Consider the following 27,628-nt stretch of genomic DNA (forward strand, 5'->3'; position numbering starts at 1 on the left):
ATGGCACCCGTGCAGAGTGCAGAGGAGCTCGGCCAGCAGTGCCAGGCGATGAGAGCAGGGGAGGATGAGGAAGGTGGCAGAGGCAGCGGGCACCTCCGCCAGCTGCCAGCTGCAGCAGGTAAGGTGGCGGGACTGGGCACAAGCTGTTGCTGATCAGCAGCACATGTGTAGCTTGCAGGGTGCGGGAAGACAGCAGCAAAGCCTGTGGACTTGGACACACACCGTCCCAGTTCCTAGCAGTGTGAGTGGGGAAATAGCAAGCAAGGAGGGAAACACCGTCTGCAGTTTTGAGTGGTGACATACGCAGTACTTTTCCCTCAAGCCCTACTGTTCGTGCATGAGTTGTCTGCTGTGTAAATCTCTTTCTTTTACGAGGATCAATTATCTGAGTAACCAGGGGACCCAATGCATCCAAGATAAGATAAGAGTGGTGCTTCAACCCATGCAAGCTCAATTCATTCCCAGGAGGGGAACTCCAGGAAGGCCATGTGAGAATCGCACCTGCTCATGCAGAGGGAGTTTTTGGGATAGGGTGCCTGGGGCTCCCTCCTATTTCTTCTATCCAAGTATTTCATGAAGAAGCAGGGTTTCCATGCTGACACTTAGAGAAATTAACTGCAGAATTTCTTCTGAAAAAGATTTTCAAGTGCTGAAGCTAAATTTCATAACTCTTCACCTTTGCTGTCCCACCCAGCAGTGTTTGTAAGTCACACATGGTTTCGCATCTCAAAGCTCTTCTGCTGCCAATAAGATCTAGTGAAACCCACTAATGTGGCCCACAAATGTGACTTTTCTCACACAGAAGACAGCTGTGACCAAATGGGAAAGTACCACTGCAAGCCAGAAATGACTGTGATGTCAGGAGCAAGTTTTGTTCACTTAAAAATGAATGAGCTGACTGAGCCATGCATACTCAGACACCACAGGCACAAATGCTTTGTTGGAGTGCAGTAACAGTCAGTCGAGCAGCTTCTACTGACAACTAGGAGCAGAGGAAACAGAGGTTAATGAAGAACAGAAAGCCAGTCGGCAGGCAGATGTATTTAACATTACCCTAGGGTATGGGGGAGCAGTGCACATTGTTACAGGATGGCGTTATCAAAGGGAAGCACAGCAGTTGCAATAACCTGAGACTGAAGCTACTGCAGCATGAGAGCTATAGTTAAAAGTGGATGAGCAAATTACACACTTGGCCTTACCCTCAGGAATTAAAGCAGTAATCTGAGAAATTCACTAGGAATTAAAGGAAATTGTTGATTTTTACTGGAAAATAAGAAAACACCAGATTCCATTTAATGTACTGAAGAGCCAGGCTGCCTGTTGACATAATAAAAATGCATGTCAAAGCACTAAGAAAGGTGCTCAGGCTCTGCTTTGCACTCTTTCCATTGATTCTAAGATAATTTGTTCATAAAATATCAATTTTATTCACACAATACATTCTCCAAGCTTACAATGTATAAAGCACACAATATTTCCCACCATTGTAGGAATGAAGATGCATGAAAATGCGCAATACATTAGCTTCCTTCTGCCCCTTCTTTTTCTTAACTTCAATTTTAAAAAAAAAAAAAAAAAAAAAAAAAAAAAAGCTTTGGGTTTGTCTTTCTTGCTAGCAAGAGTTATGTTTGTCGAACAGTTATGACATTACCTGGCGCTGATGCTATTTTGGGGTAAAATTAATATTTTATGAGAATGTCCATCTCTAATTGTAACATAACTTCGTCCCAAAGCAGCATTTTATTTCTTCCCATAGGGTTTTGTAGAGTAACGATTTCACATCTCACACCAAACTTCCAGATAGATGGCTAGTTCAAAGTTATCCTAGATCATGTAAGTAGTGTATCTATTGAGCAAGTACTGGTTCTAAATAAATCTCAGACATTAGAACAGATCAGTGGGGTAACGTATATCTCTTTACACTGTGCACTTGGATGAGATAGAAAATAATTATGACAGTGCAGCAAAGATCACAATGGCATGAAAATGGGAAAATCACCTTTGATGAGAAACAAATCTACAATTTAATTATGCGGTGATTCCCAACATATGCTATTAAATATTTACGCTACAGAATCATGTGATCCACATGCTACTTATTAGCAAAATGCTACCCTGATGACATTTTGGGGAATTTTGAACACTATTTCCTCATCAAGGCAAAATTTTTGTCAGTCAATTGGCACTCAGATGCAGAAAAAAAAAGAAGTTCTTAAAAATAGCTTAAAATTTTCAGATACAAATGCTGTATTTTTAATATTTATCATGGGCAAAGTAGATGTCCTTGGCTCAGATCATTTATCCATAATGCCCATGAAGTACAAGTGCAAACCAAGTTTTGCCTTTGGAAAGAGTGTGCTTGAACAGAAGTAGAAAGGGGCACGCCCTTTTTAACTTGGCCCCATCCTGTCCCATCAGCAGCACACTCAGCTATACTGCAACTGTTCTCGGTCTCTTTTTCAGGAACAAAGTATAAACAGTTCCAGAAAATGTTCTTGAAGACAAGTTTGTTTGCCAAATAGTGCTGCTATTGACCTGAGTAACAGTTATGAAAAAGCATTTTGTTTACATGGGAAAACTAAACAAGAGACTTTCTAATCACTTGTCACATACCAGTCACACACTGGTTAGCCACAGGGCTTGTTGCAGGCAGGAGAAGAAACCTCTCTCTTTGGTGTAAGCCACCACTAAAACAGATTTTCCCTTGGGCTGTACACCACCGTACACTTTGCATGCATCTCCTGAAAATGAGAGGAACAAACATTTTAGGATAAAGGAATAAGGGATAAAGCTAAAGAAAAAGACAGAGAGGAGGAAAGAGAGAGAGAAGGAAAGAGAGAAAGAGAGAGAGAAGGGAGGGAGGGAGGGAGGGAGGGAGGGAAGGAAGGAAGGAAGGAAGGAAAGAAGGAAGGAAGGAAGGAAGGAAGGAAGGAAAGAAGGAAGGAAGGAAGGAAGGAAGGAAGGAAGGAAGGAAGGAAGGAAGGAAGGAAGGAAGGAAGGAAGGAAGGAAGGAAGGAAGGAAGGAAGGAAGGAAGGAAGGAAGGAAGGAAGGAAGGAAGGAAGGAAGGAAGGAAGGAAGGAAGGAAGGAAGGAAGGAAGGAAGGAAGGAAGGAAGCCTTTAACTGCCAGAAACGTTAAAAATCAGAGCTAAAGGACCGTGAGTACAACTACTGTAACATGCTCTATATTGAAACATTGAAGCAAAACGTATCCTGAAGTCAAAGGGAACTTCGGAGACTGAAGAGTGGATGTGAATGCAGTGAGGCTGTGGGTGGTGCATTTCAGCAGTGACAACACTGGGTCATCTTTGCTGTTGCGGTTTTTTATGAGTGCTGTATACAGGCTCTTGTTCATCACTGGTAAAAATGCATAGCTGATGTTGCTGACTATGTGGAAAAACAGGTTTTTTTGTAGCCAAGAACTTGTTCCATCAAATAATGTTACTGTGCACTTTGTATTTGTCATAGTTTTCTTAGCAATAGTAGAAGGCATTACTTTCAGAGCAGATTATGTATAAGCAGCCCAAAACAATTCCTCATTACTCAGTGCAGCGCAAGCAAGTCAGAAGGTTGGATACCCATGCATTAGAACCTTCTTTCCACTCAGAGGTCTGCTTTAGCTACAGTCAATGACTACTTCTATACCACTGTGAACATGTGTCACCAGCAAGGATACCAGCTGACACAGTGAAAAACAAATGTGAAGACATTTACCAAGCTGCTTTACTTGGGGGATGCTAAACGTATGTATAACCTTAAGTCACACATACGTTGCTTCTCTAGCAACTCCCAGGTGCCCAGGCTCCATCTCCAGCTTGCACAATCTCTCTCAGATTAAAAACAAAAACAAAAAAAAACCACCTCCATTGCACTGCTCTGAGGGACCAGGGGTTGAGGAGAGGACACTGTGAGATGTAAAGAATAGTGGTGGTGGCAGACTCCTTGAAATATTTGTCTTGGCACTGCCAATTTGAATAAGGAACTGGAACCATACCAGAGAGATGGTTGCACATTTAAAGAATTAAAAGCTGTGCAGAACACAGAGTTCAAAGCATAAATAGGAGACACTGCCCAGGCTGCTTTGTTTCTGCTGGAGATCCTTAAAATCAATTTCTGTTCCTGTTACTTAATAGTTTTCTGTTGCCTGGCAAAAGATAATAACATTTGTGGGTGATAAAAGTGATGGGTGAATAATAAATGGGTTATATCACTGATTTAAGGAAATTTGGATGGCCCGACCTATTGACTGCAAGTGAATACCATGTCTGAGGCTCCCCACAGCTAACTTTAGACATTTGCATCTGAGCAAGCAAGGGATTCCTTTTATAGTCAGTGGAGAGAAGTAGGCATCTTACCTATTTCAAACATCTAGAAGTGCCTATTTTTTTTACAAATAGTAACAAAAGAAATCTAAAGATGCTGTTTATTTCTCACAGGGAACCTGAACTTGTCCTCTGTCCTTTAACAAAGCCAAATGCTAAGTAATTTTCATTTGTAGTTAGGATATAAGATGTCAGGCCAGTAAAAAGGAAAGGCACTGAGTGCCTTGGAAAGAACTCAGTCAAAAAAGAAATGGGTGGTGCTGGAGAGTAACCAGCTGCAAATGAGTTTCTGTGCATTGCTGTGACAATCATTTGATGGGTATGGAGAGAAATGGGCATTAGGAGCAGAAGAGTTATAGAAGACTCCCATTTGGCACTGTGCAACTACAACAGAAGCACTGGATCCTGTTAACAGTTTAATAAAGAAGTTGGCAACCTGGAGAGGGTTCAGTGAACTGGGTTTTGAATGCTTAAGAGACTGGGAAATTTATGAAGACTCACAGGCTAAGAAGATCATCCAGGAGATATCTGCGGGATGACTTGATGACAGACTATAATTTTTGTACATATTGAATAAGGGTAAGTGAAGGCAAATGGAGAATGAGATCTGATGGCTGTAATCTGAAGATGCAGAAAATACGGTTAAAAATAAATTACAGATAACTTAAAATTAAAGCAATTAGCCACAGGAACAATGTATGACTTAAACACATTTTTAAATTTTAAAATCAAAGGTAAGTATCTCAAGTGCTCTAATTAAAATAAGAATACATGTAATTGTGTCCAAAGTGTTATGTTCCTGTTAGACTAGATGACCAAAGTGATCTCTATTGGCTTCTTACTATTTAAATAAACCAGAATCTTAGGTTAAATCTTCATGGGCTGTTGTTGTAAAATGCAGAGATGTCAAAACAAGCACAGATGTCAGCACTGGGAATTAGCCTGGATAGAGCACTGTGAAAAAAATTAACAATCTCACTTCTAATACCCAAACATCAATTCAGCAGAACAGTCTTGTGTCCTCAGCCCTGATTTTCAGTCAGGATATACTGGACGGGTATGTTTTCCAGAGCTAGAAATATATAGTCAGCAAACAAGTCGAAAAATAGAAAGGAAGAGGGTGGGAGGAATGGAGAGATTAGATTTTACAACAGTAAAATGAATATTGCAAGCATAACTTGACATAAGTCATGTACATAACCCACTGCCTGGAAAGGCTGTGTTTACCCTATCGACGAAGTTGTCCAAGGCCAGGCTGAGATGGGGCCCTGGGCAGCCTGGTCTAGTGTCTGATTTAGTGATCAGCAAACCTGCCCATGGCAGAGGGTTTGGAACTTGATGATCTTTGAGGTCCTTTCCAACTTTTATGCTATTCTATGATTCTATGCTTCTAGCTCTGTTTGTAATCAGTGCCATGCTCATGTGCATGCACAATCATGCATTTTTCGCCTGTCTCTTGCCTAGCTGGCTTGTATCAGAAATCGTGTGCCAGCAGGAGCAGGGAAGTGATCACCCCTCTGTACCCAGCTCTGGTGAGGCCTCATCTTGAGTACTGTGTTCAGTTTTGGGTCCTTCACTACAAGAAATTCCCTGGAGGCATGGCTTATAGTCAGGCTTATACTTATTAAATTGTCTTATGCTCTGAAATAACTCCTGTGGACTGGCTGCAGGGTGTGATGATGGCCTTGTGCCACCAGGTCACATCCAGGAATTGTTAGCAGAGTTCTAGGTGGCATGGGGCAATACTATGCCAGAGACTGTGCCAGCAATTTAATAGGATTCATTGGCCCCCTTCCAGGATTGGGGCCGGGCTCTGGCATTATTTGTTTTAGTAGTGCAAACATCCTGCTGGGGTTGCTCTCCTCCTCCACTTGCCTGATTTTCCTTAGAAATGTAATAACCTCTGTCGAATGGAGCTGATTCTCACCAACGCACTCAAAATTATTGGCAAGGACCTTCAGGCAGTCAGCATGAACAGAGAACCAATGTCTTAGAAAAATAAGCTAAAAATAGTCTGTGTATAATTTTCAGTTATACCATATAACAGGAGAATTAACTGAACTGTGGACTCTGTTGTGATGCAAAAGCTACCTCTCCTCAGGCACATGTGATTTCTCCAGCTAAGCAGGAAATCAGAAGTCAGTCTACTTTTTTCTTAGCTGTGTTGCAGCCAACATCATGGTGAGGGGAAGATCATGCTGGGAGAATGAACAAGACCAACAACAACAAACTGAAATATTCCTCAAAGTCTAGGGTGCAAAAGGCTTCACAGCTAGTAGAACATGATCAGTGAAATCTATCTTGTAACAATAAACAATGAATCGTAGTTGTATAAAATGAGTTTATTTTAAAGTGGAGGTTCAAAGGCATATAATCTCCACTTAGTTTATGTTTTTGCCATCTGCTCTTTATTCTTAACATTGAGGTTGTTCTAAGCATGTGAAATATCTGTTTCTGATATTCCAAAAAAACGATGAGCAAAGCCCATAAAGTTTGGAAATTTGTACCTCGGGGATTGGTTTCCTGGCTGTATGCATCAACCTTGGTATGGCAAATTAAAAACACTGATATCTGCAGCTGTCATGGCATCCTTAAGTGAAACAAAGGAATTAATAAGTGGTGAAGGATTATTTTATTACTTATTCAAGTCAAGGTTGAAACAGTTTGGGTGAAAGATTATTGCTTTCCTTACCTTGAGAATGTCTCAAAGCAAAAATTGTTTTCCTATCAAAAGGTTGCATTGTCAATGTTGCCTTTTGTGAAGATATTCTGCAGAAGATTTAATTATTTAGGGTTCAACCAAAACCTAATCGACTTCAAATTAGGGATATCAGAAACTTAAATGCATTAAAATTAAAGAGAGTGTTATAGGAATTAAAAATTACACACAGTCATATTTAGCATTGTATACAGCTACTGCTTCTGGGTTTGTTTGTACCTAACTCTTTTTCCTAAAAGTTACAAAAAATGTTTAATACTGGTTATATCTTATGTTTAGTACTGATTGTGAGTGCTGTGAAGTCACACTTTCAATTTCTTTTTCCCTCTTATTTCAGGTTGTGGAACATTTACTTTACTATCTTCTGCCATTGCTGCTGTAAGTGGACTTCTAATGGGTTATGAGCTGGGCCTTATCTCTGGAGCTCTTCTTCAGATGAGTAGCATATTAGCACTCTCTTGCAAAGAACAGGAAATTGTTGTGAGTTCCCTTCTTTTTGGGGCCTTATTTGCGTCACTTACTGGTGGATTCCTGATTGATCATTTTGGAAGGAGATTTGCTATCATTATTGCATCATCTCTACTTGTGATGGGAAGTCTGATTTTACTGCCCCACGAATCATATGGAATACTTATTGTGGGACGAATTGCCATAGGTATTTCCATATCATTATCATCAATTGCAACATGTGTGTATATTGCCGAGATTGCCCCACAGCACAGAAGAGGCCTTCTTGTTTCACTGAATGAACTCATGATTGTGATAGGAATTCTCTTTGCCTATATTTCAAATTATGCATTTGCCACCGTATCTCATGGCTGGAAGTATATGTTTGGCCTTGTAATTCCATTAGGTGCCTTGCAGGGTATTGCCATGTATTTCCTTCCACCAAGTCCACGTTTTCTTGTCATGAAAAATAATGATGAAGCTGCAAGAAAAATACTGGAGAGGCTACGGGAAACTTCAGATGCTACTAAAGAGCTCACTGTGATCAAGTCTTCCCTGAAAGATGAACATCAGTATAGTTTCATGGACCTGTTTCGTTCAAAGAACAACATGAGGGCCCGAATGCTGGTAGGGCTTACACTAGTCTTTTTTGTGCAAACAACTGGGCAGCCTAACATTTTATTTTATGCATCAACTGTTCTGAAGTCAGTTGGGTTTCAGAGCAATGAAGCTGCCAGCTTGGCTTCTACTGGAGTCGGAGTGGTTAAAGTGGTCAGCACAGTTCCAGCCACAGTTTTTGTGGATAAAGTTGGAAGTAAAACTTTTTTGTGTATTGGCTCTTCTGTTATGGCAGTATCATTGGTCACTATGGGGTTAGTGAACCGTAACATACACATGAATTTCACCAATATCTGTAGAAGCCAGTCTCCAGAGGATACCTATCAGAATCCAGGAAACCTCACTGGTGTCACCAATGGGAGCTTCAAGGACCTCTTTTCTAGTATGGCTTTACCAGAAAGACTCTTATTCGACATACAGAGAAACCTTGACGTCACCAGGACAGGAGAACTGAACAGGACTACTCCAGCAGGAAGCAGAAGCATGATGGGGTCTCACACAGAGAATGGGGAGGTTTCTGTTGTCCTGAAATGGGTCTCGCTGGCCAGCCTGCTTGTTTACGTTGCTGCGTTTTCCATAGGTCTTGGACCAAGTAAGTGTTTCTTTTCTCTGATTCTTTGTAATTATTTATTTACAAGTAAGTTAAGTGCTTGGATGACATGCCCATCTGGCAGTTTCCCACATGGGCAAAGTAGTATTTTCCGCTTATGTGCACTGGTATTATTACAGATTATCCTGATGGGCCTAGAGTGTGCCTTTTACAAAGAGATCCCACCCACTAAAATTATTGGATTTATCTAATTTATCTAGAACTAATTGTTCACCTTCAGTGAAGCTAGGAACTGGTATAAGACTTGTACAGAAAAGTTTCAGGGCTCCTGTCAGTCTTTCCTCCTCATGTTCTGATATTTCTTTACACTGGGAAGGTTGAGATGCAGACATTTACTGCTGCTAACCCATAAACCTAAGACAATGAAGAGCTCTTGGCCTCTGCATGTTAAGGCACCATCAAATCCATGAAAAGGTGGCGTGCCTGAGTCCAGTTGAGGATCTGACCTCCTGATTGTATGACAGTCTTCAGATATAGTGGAGAAATTTAAAGCATCATAGTTAGTGAGCAAACTTCAGCAGCATCATCATTGCCACCTATGCTGAAACAGCACAAGTGGAAGAACATGAAGGAGGGCTGCTGTGCAACCTTCTCCTGAGGAGAACATTTGTGCCATTTCCAGGTACCAGGAGCTAAATCTCTTCATTCCGTTTTCTTTCAGTTTGTTTCAATAGCAGGTACATATTACTGTATTTGAAGGGGTTGATTTTTTTAATCTATGCTGCAAAAAAAACCCCACATGCACAGAGTTCATTATCTATTAAGTGACTTTATGTGCTCCTGTGCTCTGGCTCAAACCTGACTTGCAAATACACTGTACGTCCACTGCACTATTACAGTAAAAATTTCCACAAGAATAAAGCCCAACAATTACAGTAACAGCAACTCCCCTGCAGTATTTATTTTAAACATTGCTCACTGGGAGAGCTGTGTGAGATAAACATTCATTGCCAGGACAGCAAGCTTGGCCTTGTTATTGCAGTGTTGTTCCCTCTCTTGCAGACCCTGTGGGGACTGATCCTTTGTTCAGTGACACAAGCTCAAAACCAGGGCTGCAGCCCTGAAAAGAAATGTTGCTAGAGCTTTTTCTTGGGTGTTTCAAACACAGAGTTAATGACCCTCAGGGCAGGGATACAGACTCACGCTTGGAGTGCTGCTGCAAGCTACTTTCCTGTTGATCTGGCTGTAACTGGGTTCCTGGTCATTTGGGCTGGTCTGGTGTGACGCTATTGATAACAATGCCCATTTCCCTGATGGCTATGGAAACCGAGGTGTGTTGCCAGGCTAATCTGAGAAACCTTTGAGGCCATTGTTTGTTTCCTGACCTCTTTCTTTACTGAGAAAATGCCCTCAAACAGCAAACGGGTAAGAACAGGCACCATCTCAGCTCCAGATCGAAAAAATCATGTATGATAAAGCCATGGTCTGTTTGTGTGAAGTGAAGCACAGCAAAGTGAAGTGAAATGAAGTGAATGTAAGGTCCAGAAGAGGTACGGGCATTTCCAAATGCAGGTACACAGAAATACAGCGCTCATTCTAATCTAGCAATGTATAGAAAATGCAATGGTAAGATAATCAAGAAGTTGTTGGAGTCTACAAATGTTCTCTTGGTTCTCTTGTGGTTACATAGGCTGAGTTGGGGAGGAGGCCATGGTTTATGTCTCATACGCAGCCTTCAACATGTGCTACTTAGAGTCCAAACACCTGTATTTTAAAAGCCTAGATTTCTTATTCTTACTCTGCCTTTTTTAGTGTGAAGAATAACAGGGCACCCTAGCCTCTATAAAATAAACAGTTTTAACACGTTCATGTTATTCATCTCAGTCCAATTTGTGGCCTAGACCAGACAGTTTGCCATCACCTGTTCTGCTGAGGGAGGAGGCGTCAAGGCTCTGGCACTGCTTTCAGTGCTCACTGAGCCACAGCTGGGTGATGCTTTGTAGGCAGAAGTACTGCCAACCCACACCTCTGGATTTTCTGTATTATTGTCTCCTATGCGTGCTGGCTAGGGTGGTAGCAATACTGGGGATGTGTGATCTACAGATCTTATCAGGCTTTTTTGGACAAATTGCATAGAGGTTCTTGTGCTTTCTCTCCACCCTACTGGACCATTTCTGGAACAAATTCAGCCACTTTGTGTCCTTGCTACATTCTTCAGAGATAAACAAGAATCTGTGTAGTGCCATTAGGAAAATGGTGCATCCTTCTTAGGGCAGATCATACAACCTGAGATCTACCAACTTGTTATAATATTTTTTCCCTTCTTTTTCTGGGATTCTAGTCAAAGAGCTAGTTACTGTCCAAATGTGCACAGCAAACATTTGTAAATGCTGTATTTTTCCATTATTTAACATTTATCTCCAAATTAGATGAAGTAGATGGATTAATAAATGAAACATACACTAAATGTATTCACTGCCATTTATCAAAGCGCTCAGGAAACACACTGATGAGTGTTCATAAATAGACAGTGAGAGATAAAAGCCATTTTTGCATTACAAAAGAATTCACAGATCATTGAGATCTGCATAGTCACTTTTTTGTTTACAGGGTGTTCTGTGTTTATATCACTAACCCTTAGGCAAGATGAAAGGAGAATTTCTGCTGCTCTGTTTTGGATTTATTATGCTTGATGAAATGGGATCTATTGCTTGTTCACACTCAATTTCACACAGTCTTAAGGATGTTTTGTAGGTACAGCAAATGAGTGTTGCATCATGCTGCAGAGCAGCACATACTGTCTCTTCAGGGGTGTTTGCAGAGAGCAAAGGGATCTTATCTGCCAGCTAGCTTTGTCTGACTTGCCTTTTTCTGTACATCAGAAAGGTCATATGAAGATGAAAGATACTTACAGAGACTATGAGAAATCTCAGTCTACATGAAGAGTGAAGAACATGAAGGTCTGTCTCTGCACTGCATTCCATGGCTGTCTGCAGAGAGGCAGGCTGCTGACACCACTGGAAATCTCAAAGAAGTAGACTCTCCATGCCTTGCACAGGGAGCTGTGAGTGCAGGCAAATGAGATGAGTGCAGTGCAGAGGTAGATCACCAATTTGTTACTGAAGCTAAAAGCTAGGTGTGACCCCGGAAATGATTTTAACATAGAGGAAACACAGAGAACTTCTATTCAGGGCCATGTCTACATGTGGCACAGATTAAACTGGAATTGCTGTAGGAATGAGGAAAGCCAAACTCCTGGAGTAGCAGATTTACTTTAAAAAAAAAAAAAAAAAAAAAAAAAAAAAGCTGTAAATGTGGGACTCTTGGAGTTGGATGAAGCATATGCAAGAGACTTTTCATTCTTAACAACTGTAGAGCACCTTTAGCCTTTCTGAAAAAGAATGAGTATCAAGAACTTCTCAAGAACTTCAAGTGCTTCTCTCCCTGATGTAAAAAACAACATCCAGATTTGGGTGTTGGACGGCACTTGTTTACCAAAGATCTGATCCTCTGTCCTCATCTGCTGCTTTTGCACCATTTAGGGTCAAAAACTAAATATCATGTACGTGTGGACAACTTGCCTCCACATTTTCTCATACATCCACAGGTATCTTTGAAAGCGTAAGCCCATGTCTTTGCACTGGATGATCTCACTAACAAGTAGGTGAAAGGTAGATTGTAGCACCATGCACATTAATACAGAAATGCAGTCTGCCCTGGAGCTAATCCTCTTTGTTCTGCAAAAACCAGAAGGGTTCCAGCAAGTCCTGTGGTGAAAAGCAAGTAACGTTAACTGAGTATGCACCCAAATGGCATCTTTTTCCTAGGCCTAAATTTGTTCTAGCACATAAAAAGAAACAATGAAACAGGACTTTGGTAGTACGTCTTACATGTAACGTAGGAGCCCTGCATGCAGTTCAAGGAAGGAGGCCCAGTGCTGCTCACAAGTTATTGGTTTTTTTGTTTGTTTGTTTGTTTGGGTTTTTTTATTTGCTGTGGAGTGGGGAATGCTTTAATTGAGAGACAGATGTTGAATGCACGTATTTGGATTGGATGTACAGCGCTAGTGTCTTGCTCAGAAGAGCTCTTTCCTCCTCCTCTGCTAATCCTGCATAACTGCAAAGGTATTTATGCAGTTAGCCAATGAACTTCAGTGCAAACTTCATCAGCTCTGTGGAGGATGTGAATGCAAATCAGTGGAAATACCTACAAGTGGGATTGAGAGGAATTGTCTTGAGAAGATCCATCCTCAAAACCGTGTAGATGCATAAAGTCCATAGGTACTTATCTCTTTGTGGTACTGGGACATAACATGTGCTATTACTACTTATCTGTGAGCTTTGTGCAGCTCTTCAGAGTCCAGGGATGGACTCTCAGAGCTCTGATCTTGAAGGGCATCACAGGATCCTCTTCTAGGAGACTTTGCAGATCTGCTGGGATGCCCTGCCCCTGGCATTCGAAGCCCAGATGGCACACACATAATTCTCCCAGGGCAGACTAGTCCCTGCATCTGAAGGAATGTCTTCTAGGTCTCAGGGCTTGGCACAAAGGAAAACCCCAAAGGAAAAAATAAAAGAAGTGGGTTTTTTATCTATATATATTTTTAGTGGACAAGTAAATGCATAATGAGACTAAAGGGAAGATAGAACTTACAGTAAACTTTGTTTATCCACATAGCTTTTATAGCCCCATCAAAACTCCTTTAAGTAGCTGCTTGTAGAACTTTGGTATTAAGATCAGCTGAAGAGTGGAATAAGTTAAATATGAGGTGCGTGGGACCCAGATTTGAGCATCCATCTGATACTGGAGCAGGGAAAGATGGCAAGCTACCAAGATGCCTTTTGGTTTCTAGTTTTACACAGTTGAAATTCCTCCCATACGAGAGTCTGCAGTTTCATGTCCTCTGGTACATGTGCCCCCAAGAGTGAGCAGTGACCCTACTTTTCAGCAAGCCCTGCTGGGATGCACCATCTCCATGCAGCTTTCTGTGTGGGGCTGTCAGCCCCACGAAGAACAAATTCCAATGGGGACATCAGTGAAGATAAGCTCATGTTGAGAACAAAACTTAAGAGCAAATTTTTATAGATGAAGCCCTAATTTGAGTTGACAAATGCCTGTTACTAGTTTAAAGCTGGGAAGATATGCCCTGTTGAGTGTATCAGAGTTTAATCAGTGCTTTAAATTATTTAAATAATTAAATATATATATATATATATTTTTTCCTGAAAGGGAATCTCCAACCTGCTTGGACATTTAACTGATATGTGAGCCAGATTCCTCAGATAATTAGCAGAGGAAGATATTCTCTCAATCTACGGGGAGGGTTTCAGATCCCTGCTCTCTGACTTCTTCTTTGGAGCAGCCCTCCTTTCCTCAGTGGCTATTGAGGCATTTTAGGGTGCTCAGGAATCTATATTGGACTGTGAGATTACATTCCCATGTGAAACGCACCTGTTTTGTCTATATTTTGCTGTGAATTGTTGACATCATTCAAATGCAAAGTTTTATACCTGTGCCGGGGACAATAGGGAAGATGGAAGAATAATGGAAGTTCAAGGATTCTCAAGAAAAGTGAAATCCGTGGAGGTAATGAAGGAAATAAGTCCTTTTTTCAATCTATCACTACCCTTATTCAATTTTATGTGGCTGTCTTTCTTTATATACTTTATTGTATTAGACAAGCCAAAACCCAGACCTGGAACATTTCTCTGGAAGTCCGGAGAATTATGCTGGAAACAGATTTGGTCAACTGGACTTTGCTTCTGTGATTTTTAGATGAATTGGCTACCTAAGTGAAAACATGATTCATTAGCGTGGTTAAATGCAAAACCTTTTATGTCTTTCTCCTAAGTTATATGTATCTCTAAGAAAACCCAGAACAGCTGGTTTCACACATGATATTGAACAGCCCAGGGACCTGACCACAGAGGTCATGTCTCCTGTCATGTTTATGATCCAGACTGTGTAGGGCTGTTTTTTTCTCTATAACAAAATGCTCCTGGACATATACTAGGCCAATAAATGTTCTACCAGAAACTAGAAAACCTTGTGGATGAGAGAGCCATCACTAAGAAAATGCTAACTCTCAGTTGATTTAGTCAGTTGTCCCTATTGTTTTGGAAGCCATATGGCCTTGCACTAACTTGGAAAACTACCTGGAGAAAGATAGGGGTGGCTACAATTCACATCAATATCTGTGGTGTTAGAGCAGTATTTCAGGTTTCTACAAAACATATGGCTATTGTCCTAATTTATAGTGTGCATTAATTTGACATTAACAGGCATTCATGCTCAGCATTGCCTTGCATGACATTTGTTTGCAATGCTTTATTTTTGAGCTTCTACATTTTGCAGAGCATCTGTGGCTCAGCCTTATATTTCACAGAAATGAACAGCATTGGTTTCACATTGTTTTGTCATTTGCTCTGGAAAAGAAGATAGCAGTGGGGAGTATACCAAGTGCTCAAAAATAAGCAAATGCTTAAATGCTTTCTTGGATTTGAACCAGAATAATAAACCTGGAAAATGGCAATGTTGCACTGTGAATCAGTATAGAAAGTCTTATTTTACTTAATTAAAAATGGTCTTGGATTCTTTATTTTAAGCAAAGATTCCTATCACTCTACATTTGTACTGAATCATAGTTTAATGCATGCATACATGTGGTTTTAATATGACACCTCTAGAATTGATCTGGTTCATTATTCTTGTGTTATTCAAACACTACTTTGTGCGGCCTTTATTTCACACTGTCTGCACCAAGCTGCAGTAGAAAGACAGACATACCACAGTGAAAAATAGAGGAAGAATTGTGAATTGCCCAGTCATCCTATTGCCTTGTCCTGGACAAGCTTTATCTACATCCTTTTGTTAACATGACACTTCATTGAAAAATCAGGTTGTGTCTTCATAGTATGATTAATAGAAGTGAGGTGCAAGCCAGTTAAAGATAATTTTGGATAGCTCGATGTTGAATTACTGAATTTCAAATTGCAAAGGGGGGTTCTTTAAAATACCAGCCAAATGGGTTCATTTTATCTAACTTACTGGGATCTACAGTTCTGGGAGGCCTTTTTAAGTGTGAAAAATTTCATTAGGCAAGGATGTTTTTGTATTACTGAAGCATGGCAAAGCCAGCAAGAGTTTCTCCTCAACTATTTTAGAGCTCAATTTTTGCAAGGAACAGAATAGTCTTGTTTAACCATTACACTGAAATTTGGCTGTACATTGAGGTGCACAGCTGAAAACTGGGAAGTCATTTTCACTGGCTTTGTTTCTGTTTCACTGACTTTGTTATGTTCATTATTGTACTTTCAAGAAGGTGAATGAGGGAGTCTCTTTTTGACCAAGGGCTTTTCATTCCGAAAAACAGAATTTTCAGAATGTATGATGACACCATGCCCCAGCATGGCATATTCTTATGCATCCTCATTGACCGTGCTTCCATTTTCACTTGCTGAGCACAAAATCTGGCCTGAAGAGAACTGTCTAGAAAAGATAGATGGCTACATATCTTTTGACATAGTATGTTGGATTAAAACAGTAATCAAACTCAATATTCTGATCTCAGTGCACTGAATTACATAGACATGTCTCTGCTAATGGTTTTGTGTTAATAAACCTATAAACACCAAGAAACTACTTGGCTTAAGAGGAACAGCTGTCATGCTTAAAATTATCCATACCAAAGAAGTACCTGTTCAATTCAGGTTAGTTAGTAGCTGCTGGCCAAAATAAGTGCTATATCTTCAAAAAATCTGCATAGTGAATACTGCTGGGATGCTAACTAGTAACTGAACCTAGTAATTCGTGTTTGTTCCATTAAGACATTATCTTCAGCTAAGTGGTGCACTGTCAAAGTGAATCTAGCATACTATCATGTAGGAGTTTTCCTGCATTCATCAAGGCTGTCTATTATCAACCATATTTGCCATTCTTATGTTGAAGGCCAAGAGTTACATCTAAGCATTCAGTAAACAATAGTGGCCTTTGGTAAACATATCAAAGATAATGGAAGATTTTATATTAGTTTTCCTTGAGCATGTTCTTGCAGGGAAGATCATTGTTACAATGGGATCTGTGAAAAAGTTCATAGGGCATATGTCAAGCTTCATAATATCCAGTTTCCATGGAGAGAAGGGGCTGGGACAAATTTTTAAGAGGCAACCTTATCCTGGGCCAGGTTTGTGAAAAAAAAATAAAACTGTAAGAAGGATTTTGAGTGCAAAGACAATATTTTATTTCACTTGTAGAGGCCATCAAAAAAGCATGCATTATAAACTATGAGAAAAATATATACCAACAAAGTAAAATTGGGTCACCACATAACTTTCAGTCAGTGCTGAGGAAGGTGGAGACTAGCAGACAAAGTGCAGGATGGCCTGGTGGGTAAGGCACTGCATGGAGTTAGGGGATGGTTCTTCATTTAGGCATCTGAGTTCCTGGACCTTATTGAGTTATGGGAGGAAACCATAGAAGATTTCCTCAAAAGGAAGGGGAGCACAAAAAGGCACCCAGTTTCTGTTTTGTTTGAAAATCTACTCTTATGAGTGAAGGAGCACTGAAAGGTGTCGTGATGGGTGAACCCAGAGTCTTTAAAATTCCTCCTTGCTCCCTCTCTCCAGCACAAACCAAAGCAAAGCATGAGCAGCAATGAATAGAGATGGACTGAAAAAATGGACCACTGTGGTCCTTTCAGTAAATAAGTCTTTATTTTAGAAGGCTTCTTACCCCTTCCACTGGGAGCTTTCTGAAGTGTGTATACAAATCTCTATTTTGCAAGAACAAGAGTTTAAATTTCCCCCAGTTGTTATGTCCCAGCAGCACTTTTCTGTTACGCACCTCCCAAGGTCCAACATAGGTCCTCAGACACTAGAAAAACAGGTTCATTTACCCCCACCCAGTTGGGTAATTTCTCCCCTCCATGCTTTTCAGAAGTGAAATATGTGAAAATACAAATTAATTCATGTTCAGTTTTCTTGTGGATTAAGGCCTCTGGCTTCTGCAGTCATTCCTCTGCAAATGCCTTACAGGATTATCCTGGATTCAATATTCTGAACAAATAAACACCTCTAAGCAGGAGTACACATTTCAGTTTTTAATTAAAAGACAATTTTCAATGACTGTATGTGATTTATTATAGTCAATCATCTTATCTCTTGAAAGATTGTTTTCATGTTTCCCTCTTTGTTTTTTTTTTTTTCTTTCTGCTTGCCTTTCAAACTTTTCTGTCTTGATGGGTACATATGAGTGTCTACACAACAAATGATGAGAGACAGAGATGCTGGATGTGAAATCCATTTGCAAACAGAATTGTCATCTTGTATGCCATCTTAAATCTGTTTCTATTAGGGGACCTGAAAAGAGGTGTAGATAATGATATACCTGTCTACACTAGAGCTATGATGTATCCTTCTAACGCACTGTTATTGGTTAAGATGGGCTCCAAATCACATTAACTGAGACAATTCCATCACTCTTAGATCCTTATACACCTCTCTGTTCTTGACTTATAATCATTTGGGTAGGAATCACTGATAATAGAAATGTCTTCTAGTTTTCATCACCTTTGAAACTGCAAGCAGATGGACAGTAATTGAGTATCACTGAAAACAGACCTAGGAAAATATTGAACTGCTTGCATGAAACAGGACAACACATGCTGGACAACATGTATTTTTTCAAGTTCACAGAGATTAAAATTGCAATAGTAAATAAAAATATGTGTTGAAATGCAAGTTTAAAAGCAAAATCACAATGGTGAAAAACAGTTTATGGGAGAAAAACACTGGGAGAAAATCAGAGGTGATGCACGTCTTGCTGCCCTCCTCCTCCAATGGCCCAGGCAGTAGGGGAAGGAGACAGTGCATTGGAATCACAGTTTCTTCCCCAAGACCTTCCTGCAGTTTGAACATGAACAGGAGGAGGCAAGAGTGAAGGATGAATTCCCTCTAATACTGGGAGGCCTGGTTGGGTCATCATTCAGTGATGCAAATAGTTTGAACTGTGAATAATTATTTTTATGTACTCTACTACATCCTCAGAGATCAAGTCCCACTTGTATTACCATATGATACTCGAACCTAAAGGGTTAACCATTAGAAATAGAAATGTACTGTATCAGAAGAAAAGATGAAGAATTTAAGCTCTGCCATACCGTGCTGGCTCCTTTATATCATCAGCAGTGTTAGGCCTCAGAAGCTGTAAAATTGCTTGGAGAGAAGCATTAGTTGAACTTTACAGCACCTCAAAAGCCGTAGAATGAGGTAGCAGCAGAGATGGGATCCAGCAAGAGGCATGAGATCAGCTGTGGCTTCTCCTGGCTTCCCTGTCCCTCAGTAGTAGAAGCACTCAGCTCCCTTCCATGTGGACACAGAAGAAGCAGGTACTCTGCTGGCTGCTCACCTGCTCTCCGAATGAATACAGCTTTGCATTTTACTTTGTATTTGCCAGCTATTAGTTTTGAGCAGCCTCTTCAATCTCACGTTCTGAAGCAGAGCCATGGAGACAATTAGCTTTCATCAAATAGATGCAGTGTCTGCTTTGGTCTCTGGCAAAAAAATGTGGGCAGAATTTTAGTCCAGAAACCACATACGTGAAAATCTCAGGGAAGGTCCTGAGCCTGGAAAAACTTGTTGTCTTGGTAAAGACACGTCCTTTGAATTCCTTCTTCTCATGGCAGCTCCACAGTTGCTTGCTTGCATTCTTGCTTAATTTTATTAATTTGTTACATGTTCTTAGAGGGCCTGCCTGCATTGCTTCCTCCTCTTCACTTGGACCTCTGGTTGCTACACTCCTTCCAGAGCCTTATGTACTTCTGGCTACTTCCCTGCTAAGCTGTAAACCCCCTTAATCTCGTTCTAGGGTTTGTACCTCAGCAACTTGAATTCTTTCAACAATTCCAACAGCTGCTTCTAAATTTCACCACATAGAGCTTGTTCTCTCAGAATAAAGGTACAGGAAAGGAAAAAAAACGCTAAGCAGCAAATGAATAGCAATGGATCTAATATTTCATTAATGAGAGCTGCTGAGCAGTTTCCAGTTTGCTTCTGCCTCCTGGCAGGGATGAGGACAAAACAAGGACATTTTTCATTCATGCATCTTGAATGTTGAGTAATCTCAATCTCACAGCATTGCTTAGATATTCTCACTTTTCTTCTTCTCTGAAGTAAGTCTGAGATTTTTCAAAAATTGTTATTATTGTTTATTACTTACCGCATAAATAGAATAAGGAAGAAAACACACAAGGGTCCAAGACACCTCTTTACTTATGGCCGTAAGGTAAATCTTATTATATTTTCTACATCAGCTCAAACAAAAGAGCTTCTCAAACCATTACCCATCTCCAGCTACAGCCAGCAGCAGATGCTGAGGGAACATATAAAAAGAAGGCACCTGCAACATGCACAGCAAGTCTTTCCAGGTATTCGAGAACAATGCTGGAGATTTATTTCTACTGCTGTTTGACAGTCCTGATGGATCCTTTTCCACACACATAGGGAAATATTATTTAAATATCCAGTATTTCATCATTTTAACTCAATAATAATTTTCGCATATGAAGCATCCTGTGCAAGCCAGTTTTGCAGTTAATATAAGCATTGGCAGGAGAAACACATCCTCCTGTCTCCCCTAACAGCTGTTCCTGCTGACTTCACTCAACTTTTCCTGGTTTGTGTCTTTTAAAAAGCAACGTAAACCTCTCTCCTGCTTGCATTCACAATGTTATAAGCTTCAGGTCTATTTCCCTCCGCTGTTTTCTAAGCTGGAGTTCTCATCTGCCTAATTACCGTGTTCAGAGCCAATTCCGCAGCTTTCTATGTGGCACTTTATAGCTCTGAGCTCACCAAACCTGCACACAGCACGTCCAAGTCAGGCATATGACATTTATGGGAGGCACTACTGCATTTCTAACATCTTTCTTCACTCAGTTGTTTTACTGTGCTGAGATATTTCTTTTACTTTTATTCAGTTGTATCTCTCTTTTAAGCCTCTAATCAGGTAACAAACATTCTCCATACCACCACTAAAGCACTCACTCCAATAGCCCTGTTATTTCCTTACAGAAATCATGCTTTTTCTAATACTGTTCTCCATTTGAAACAAAATATTGTGAGAGGCTCTTTTCATTTCTACAATAATTTTGATTTTGATTTTGAAATGTTACAGCCAGTAAAACAGAGCATCTTTGGGACAGTTACACCTTGAACAATCTGTTCAGCTTTAAAACACAATACGTTTTTATTTTCTCATTAATTATCAGGTAAATTGCGATCAGGTAACTTGCATAATCTATGCCATATAAAATGTAGGCCCAGCAATGTACCTCGTCTTGCAGTTTATGCAGTCTGGAGTAGCTGAAATCTTCCACCACCATCATTATAATTATTATTCCTTTACAGTCTCTTGTACTTTGTATAGAGATGAATGTTCCAATCCGCCAAATGATTGTGTTGTACCTGCATCCTCTGCTCTTCCCGTGTGGGTAAGGAACTTCCCACGGAGTGCTTGGAGTTTCTGTGATACTGGAACAGTTAAAATCCTTCTAATGCAGATCAGTGTTTTCATTGAATTAACCACATCCACAAACCATCAGTTTGGTGGTTTTTCGTCTTCGGATTTTGCCGTAAGAGATCACTCAATTGTACAATTTCCTCACAGGTCAGTGAGGTGAGTGCTACATGCAGCCTCTGCGTGAACAAATCCTCTTGCACAGAGACTCCTGCTGGGCTCTGAGCCTCACTTCTTATCCCACCTGAACTGGAAGGCACCAGCTCTTTCTCCATCTATTCCACCAACAGCAGCTGGGGCTGCTGAATCAGTCACTGAAAACTGTTGTGTGTGTGCAGTGTGGTTCTTACTGCAGTGTCTTTCTGCAGTAATGCTGGATTCCCTGGAAGACAGGGAGGTGGTGCTGCTGGTGGGAGGGGATATTATTTGGACCCTGATTTCAAACAAGGGCTGTTTTCTCCTGTACAACGCAACTGCTTAGGTTGGTGGGGGCGCAGAAGCCAGTCCTCTCTGTGGAGACTATGGGAGCGTGCAGGTTAAATTTCTGAGGGCTTCATGCACACGGTAGCAGCAGCCATTGTGACTGGAAGCAGAGCCTAGTTCTCGGCTCCCCAGGAGAAAGCCACATCCCTCTGTACCTACAGCAGCTGCTGCTTTTTGGCAACAGTACAAATAGTAAAAACAATCCCGGGGAGGTGCTAAAAGCAAAGAATTGATCGTTATCGCTGCCTCAGCTTGGGGAAGGGGATAAACAGAATGTAATAAGTCTCAGATTTCTACAGTTGCTATTTCTCTCGGGGAAATAAACCTTTCCACTCTTAGCCAGTTAAGAGGAGGTCAGAGACATGCCAGAGGAAGCAGCTACCATTAGCAGACATGAAGAACAGACCTAGTAAGCCTGCCTGAACAAAATAGATTGTTGAAATGATAATGGCTAAGCACTACTCTAGCTGATGCAAATGCTCAAGAATTTTGGTTTCTTAACAGGAAAACATCACGTTTTAGCCTCATAGATGAATCACATTAAGACAGAAAGGGACAACCTATCCTTGCAAAAATGCATGGTATTGGAGCTGCTGCAACATTTCAGCTGTGGTACAATGCAGCCCCTCATGCTCACCCAGCTCAGGGTTTGCCCCATTAGCAGAAATGGAACATGGTCCATCTTCAGGGCCTCTGCAAGCAGGCACTGTCAAGTGCTTGAATGCCCTTGAATGAGCAAAAACAGAGCAAAATACCCAGGGAAAAGGTTTATTCCTATCCCTGTCATCTGGAGATGGCTTGTCCCCTGCAGAAAACGAATTTGAATTATTTCAGAATCTATTTTAACCCTGCACTATGAATATTTTCTTTGCTAGACTTGGTGTATAATCAATTTCTCCAGTGTTGATCAGCTTCTGGCTGTAATAATATCCTATGGTAATGAAGCCCACAGGCTGGTTACCTACTGCTAGAAACAGTGTATTGCATCCTGCTTGCTCTGTTGCTTTGTGGCTGGCACTTCCTGCAGTGATGTGTTGTATCACTATGGCTAACGATCTGTGCTTCAGCAGCCCTGATGCTGAAGCAGCACAAAGCACAGCAGCAAGGTTGTTATGCATTGCTAAGGCTTGACTTTTCTCAGGAGCCAGACAGCTGGCCTGACAGTGAAGAATACCTGCTTCAGATGCCAGGTTTCTTTTTACTTGCCCCTCCCCTTCCGTATTTGTAGAGACCACATAGAACTTCAGACTAAACCATTTATTTTGATGAAAGTTAGCTTTCTCAGCAGATTGTATTGAATTTGCTGTGATTCAAGTCAGAAAACAGAAGTCTCTCTACAGCTTTCCCTGTATGATGCCCATGTGTCTCTGTAACAGCATCAGGCTCTTATGCATCGTGGTCTTGAATGCTGCTCCTATGCCTGGGCTAATATCACCACAGTGCTAAGAGGATCGCAGCATGAAAGGGAAGCTCTCTCTGTAATTCTCCATAAAGCTAACTAAATAAATCTGAGTCAGCTCCAAAAATTATTACTGAATTTGAAACAGTGGTACAAAGAGATCTAAATTTGAGATTGCTGGAATCTACTCTGTTGGGTTAGGGCTCAGGCTTCTTTCCCTTTCAGCTGGTCTTTTATAGTCTCCTCCACAGCATTTTTCCTTTCATACCCTTGTCACCTCAGTCACAGAAGAACCCTGCAATCATCCAAAGGGACAACACAGCATGACACATGCTTGGCCACAGAAAGTCAAGTTTCTCAATATAACTTTCTGCCAAGTGTGTGTCTCCATCTGTTATCATGCAGAAAACATGCATCAGAGAACCAACCTGTAATGTCCAAGGGCCTGAGGATATAGTTTGTCTGCATGCACCTCTCTGCCCTTTTGCCTGTTGTCTGCTAGCCTATGACTTCTCCACAAAGCAACTTTGAGAAAATGTTAATGAGCTAGAGAAGTTGAGTTGGTTGTTTTAATCCTTGTTTTAGTAACGAGGAATGGTGCAAAAATGTGGTGTCGTTGGTTTTTTTTTTTTTCTTGCCACCAAGATTGCCATTCAGCCAGCTCTAAATGACTGAATTAATTTTTTATCGACCAGAAACACAAGCACTGAGGTCACTTACATTATGCTGTGATATGAAGGAGCCAAAAATCAGGACGTCTGCCTTAATTTATCCCTCAGCGATCTCCCTGATTCATAGCAGAGAGCTGGAAGAGTGAACTTCCCTCAGCATGGTAGGCTGATTTATAAGGTGGAAGAAACACCCAGTGCTGCTCCGAAGCCTAGGATTACTTTGGTTTGCTGCCCCAGCTGCATCAGCATTATGTCACTGAGTTGTTTATAGTGCTCCCTTCCATGAGCAGATGTGCTGTCAGGGCTCACTTACTTTCCAGCCTTTCCTATTTCCCAGGTAATGTCTGGAAGGTGACAATGTTCCCATCATTGGTATTTCTCAGGGTGGGCCCTCATGGGGCTGGGCCCATGCACGCCAAGCATCCTCCAAACTACCTTATTCTGCCAGGTGGCTCCAAGTGAAGCCACCTGAAGTAACAGCAAGTCATCCTTTCAAAGATATTTTACTTTTTTTTTTTTTTTTTTTCCATTTCAGTGTCTTGGCTGGTCCTGAGTGAAATTTTCCCTGGTGGGATCAGGGGACGAGCCATGGCTTTGACATCTAGCATGAACTGGGGAATAAACCTTCTCATTTCCTTGACATTTTTGACTGTCACTGGTAAGATTTCTCTGTGTTCTCTTGCGCTGATGGACATAACAGAAGTCTCAACTATGCAAACAGTACTGCTGAAATTGCACCCACTGTGCCCAGGAGACAATCTCAAAGACTTACTTGGGTGCTCTATGTTAGTTTCCTTCGTACCTTTCTGAGTCTGCCTGTGGCAGTTCTGTGTCTCCCACAGACCATTTTTAAAAAGCCATTTCCTTAGTAAGATGAAAATACATGATATTTAGGATTTAGCCCTGCTCCTTCTGAAGTCAGTGAAAGTTCTGCTCTATATTAAATCACAGCTTTTTGGATCAGGCATAGTTTTCCTCAGGAAAAAAAAAAAAAAAAAGAGAACATCCTATAGAAATCAACCTCTTTTTTTGCAGGATTATCCTGACTTTAAGGAAATTTCATTTAGGAAAAGGTGTCTTTGGAAGGTGAAAGTGTTTCATGTTTTAATACAAGAAAGTAGACTGTCACAGTATAATTTATAATCAAGGGAAAGCCTTAAATTCCAAGTTGGAAATTCATTGATTGGCAAATAATCTTTTTCTAATATAATTTCATAGGAAGTATTGCAAATTTTGGTTTACAACCTTTCTCTGAAGAAAATATGGGCTGAAAGTCAAACTATATGAGAGAACTGAGATTCCAAATTTACTTTAACTCTGCATAACTCAGCAACAGATGAAGAGGCAGGCGAGCAACTGTTATCAGACCCACAAAAAGTTGAGGTGATTTCATCCTGTTAGATATATTTTTAAATTGAATATTTAAATTAAGTGCGATCTATGACTAAAATGAGTTTCACATTGGCATTTTCTGAGAGAGAGAGGGAGAGAGGGAGAGAAAAAGTTCTCTTTTACCAGAACTAGGGCAAAATATGCCAGGTTAAATTCAGTGTGTCTATATTGGCACTTTAGCTTCTTCAGAAGAAATTTTTCCAGTTGTCTACACTTGTGACACTTTGGTCTCCATCACAGAGCAGTCCTGAACTGCTTTTCAACAAAACCAAATGGGAAAATGCACCATGAATGCTCTCTATCTGCCAATACGTGTCCAGATCTTGGACCACACTAGAGCTAAGGAGATGTTCCTGAAATCAGACGGTGTGCATCTTGAATAATAGTTGACTTGGAATTACTTTTCTGCCATGAAGCACTACTTGTTAATGCATACATAGCCATTGCTTTGGTCTCAATTATGGTGAACGTAGATCCACAGCAACTTTGCTGGTTTAGCGGATGTGATCCGGATTTCTGAAATTGTAACTATATGCAATTACAAGTTCCTAGTCTGGGGTAGAAAGGCAGAATTGGAAAATCTGTCTTCAGACAAATTTATGTGGAGGTCAGTATGGCCAATAAGTATCTGATGTGTAAGATAGCAGTTGGAACAGAAGCTTCAGCTGCAATTTTTAGCTCGTGATACAACTGACAAGTGTCTCAGCATTCTGGTCTAGTTTTAACAGGGAAGAACACTAAGGACCTGTCTATACAGAAGCGTGTATGAGGTGAGATTTCCAACAACATGACAGTAGTGCCAGAGTCCATTCCTTCAGCCTGAGGTCCTCTCTGCCCCCTTAAACTCAAAACAAAACAAAACAAACAAAAAAAAAACCAAAAAACACAAAAACTTTGAGTTTTTAGCTGGCTCCATTAGGAATTATCTTTGGGTCTCTTTTTCTCTCCCAGAAATGCTGGGAACTGACAGCCTGGTGGGATTAACTGAGGCAACTGCCACAGTGTGAAAAATGCTCTTATTGCTCCATGAAAGAATTTGCAAAAAAAGCAGACATGGGTGGAATTTCAAGGCGCTTGTGACCCCCAGTGCCCTGGCATGAAACAGCAACAATGGTTGCTCACTGTTTCTATCCAAAGTGACAGCAAACAAAATAAATCAATGGGTTTATGCTAAATGGGTCAATATGAGTTGCTTAGTTGTTTTTTTTTTTTTTTTTTTCTCATCAAGACTGAAAAAGCAAAAACATTTCACAAATGAAAAAGCCTAGAATAACAGCCTGTTTTCTAACATCTCCTTTGTGTTTGGGGCTGTATCCTATAGAAAGGTTGCAGCAGAAAAAGTAATATTTGAAAATTGAAGAATTCTTTTTTTTCCTTTATAGAGCTTATTGGCTTGTCCTGGGTGTGTTTCATTTACACAGTAATGAGCCTAGCATCCCTGGCTTTTGTTATTGTGTTTATACCAGAGACGAAAGGCTGCTCGTTGGAGCAAATATCCATGGAACTGGCTAAAGAGTAAGTACAAAGCGTGACTGCATCCCCATGGTGCCAGAGAGACAAAGCCTCCCAGAGATGTGTACCAACAAAACGGGAATACAAGCTGATATTTTTTTAGAAAAGTCATGTATTTTCAAGGCTTGTGCTTGCACATGCTAATCTCTCTGGCAAAGTAAAAAAGTAAAGCTTTGCTGTTGTTGTGGGAGGACTGACCCAGAAGGGATGGTGGTTTCCAGCAACGCTAATAACTGCCTGACTCCCCAGCACATTTGCTGAGTGGCCTTTTGAGGAGGAGGGAGCCCTGCTCTCCCACTTGGGCTGTATGCCTTTGCTTGCAGTTAGGAAAAGGGAAGGACAATGACCCTCTCTCCAGTACTTCAAGCCTCCATGTAAGTTTGGATAGCTTTATTAGATGGGGGCTTTTTGCATGTGTTTACTGAATCTAGTGGCCCTGTGGACTCAATTTTTATTATCAGTGTGATGCTCATAATCTCCCCATCTTTTTCAGTTCTTTTTAGTTATTGAATATATATATATATATGTGCATATATATATACATAAAAGCAGAGTCTCATAACGTGTTCAAAGAGGATGTGTGCCTACGTTTTTACCAGCCCAAAACTAAAAGACAGCATAGCTCCCACACTCTTCTGGCAGTGGCCCAGGGCATGGGCCTTGCAAAGCCTGTAGGGGTGGTGGTGGTGACTGGGGGCAGTCCTCTCGTGCAACGTGTCCTACTGACAATAGCAATTTTTTATTATTTATTTATCTTTTTTAAAATTATTTTTATTTTATTCTCCAGTAAATACACAAAGACCCCCTTGTGCTGGATGAGCCAGCGCAGGGAGAAGCTGGTGCCGGTGGAACTACCCAGCAGGGAGAAAGAACAGTTCTACTAGAGCTGAGGCAACCAAGGCAGCCTTTGCCAAAAGACTGACTCCGAGAAAAAAATACTGACACTACAATGGGACACATGGTTTCTTTGTTATACACAAGATAATCTCTCTCTTATTTCTTAGTA

At 40.8% G+C, this 27,628-nt stretch overlaps 1 protein-coding gene across 1 annotated transcript; it reads left to right on the forward strand.

Moving 5' to 3' along the window:
- Window positions 1–27,506, forward strand: SLC2A12 (solute carrier family 2 member 12; the record flags this gene model as incomplete). Its single annotated transcript, XM_079549966.1, has 5 exons — window positions 1–118; window positions 7,378–8,697; window positions 24,254–24,376; window positions 26,493–26,625; window positions 27,410–27,506. The coding sequence occupies 5 exons, from the start codon at window positions 1–3 to the stop codon at window positions 27,504–27,506; spliced, it is 1,791 nt and encodes a 596-aa protein (XP_079406092.1).
- Window positions 27,507–27,628: the final 122 nt, after the last annotated feature.

The sequence above is a fragment of the Tetrao urogallus genome (genome assembly GCF_951394365.1).
Source record: "Tetrao urogallus genome assembly, chromosome: 2".
In the NCBI taxonomy this organism is placed as follows: Eukaryota; Metazoa; Chordata; class Aves; order Galliformes; family Phasianidae; genus Tetrao; species Tetrao urogallus.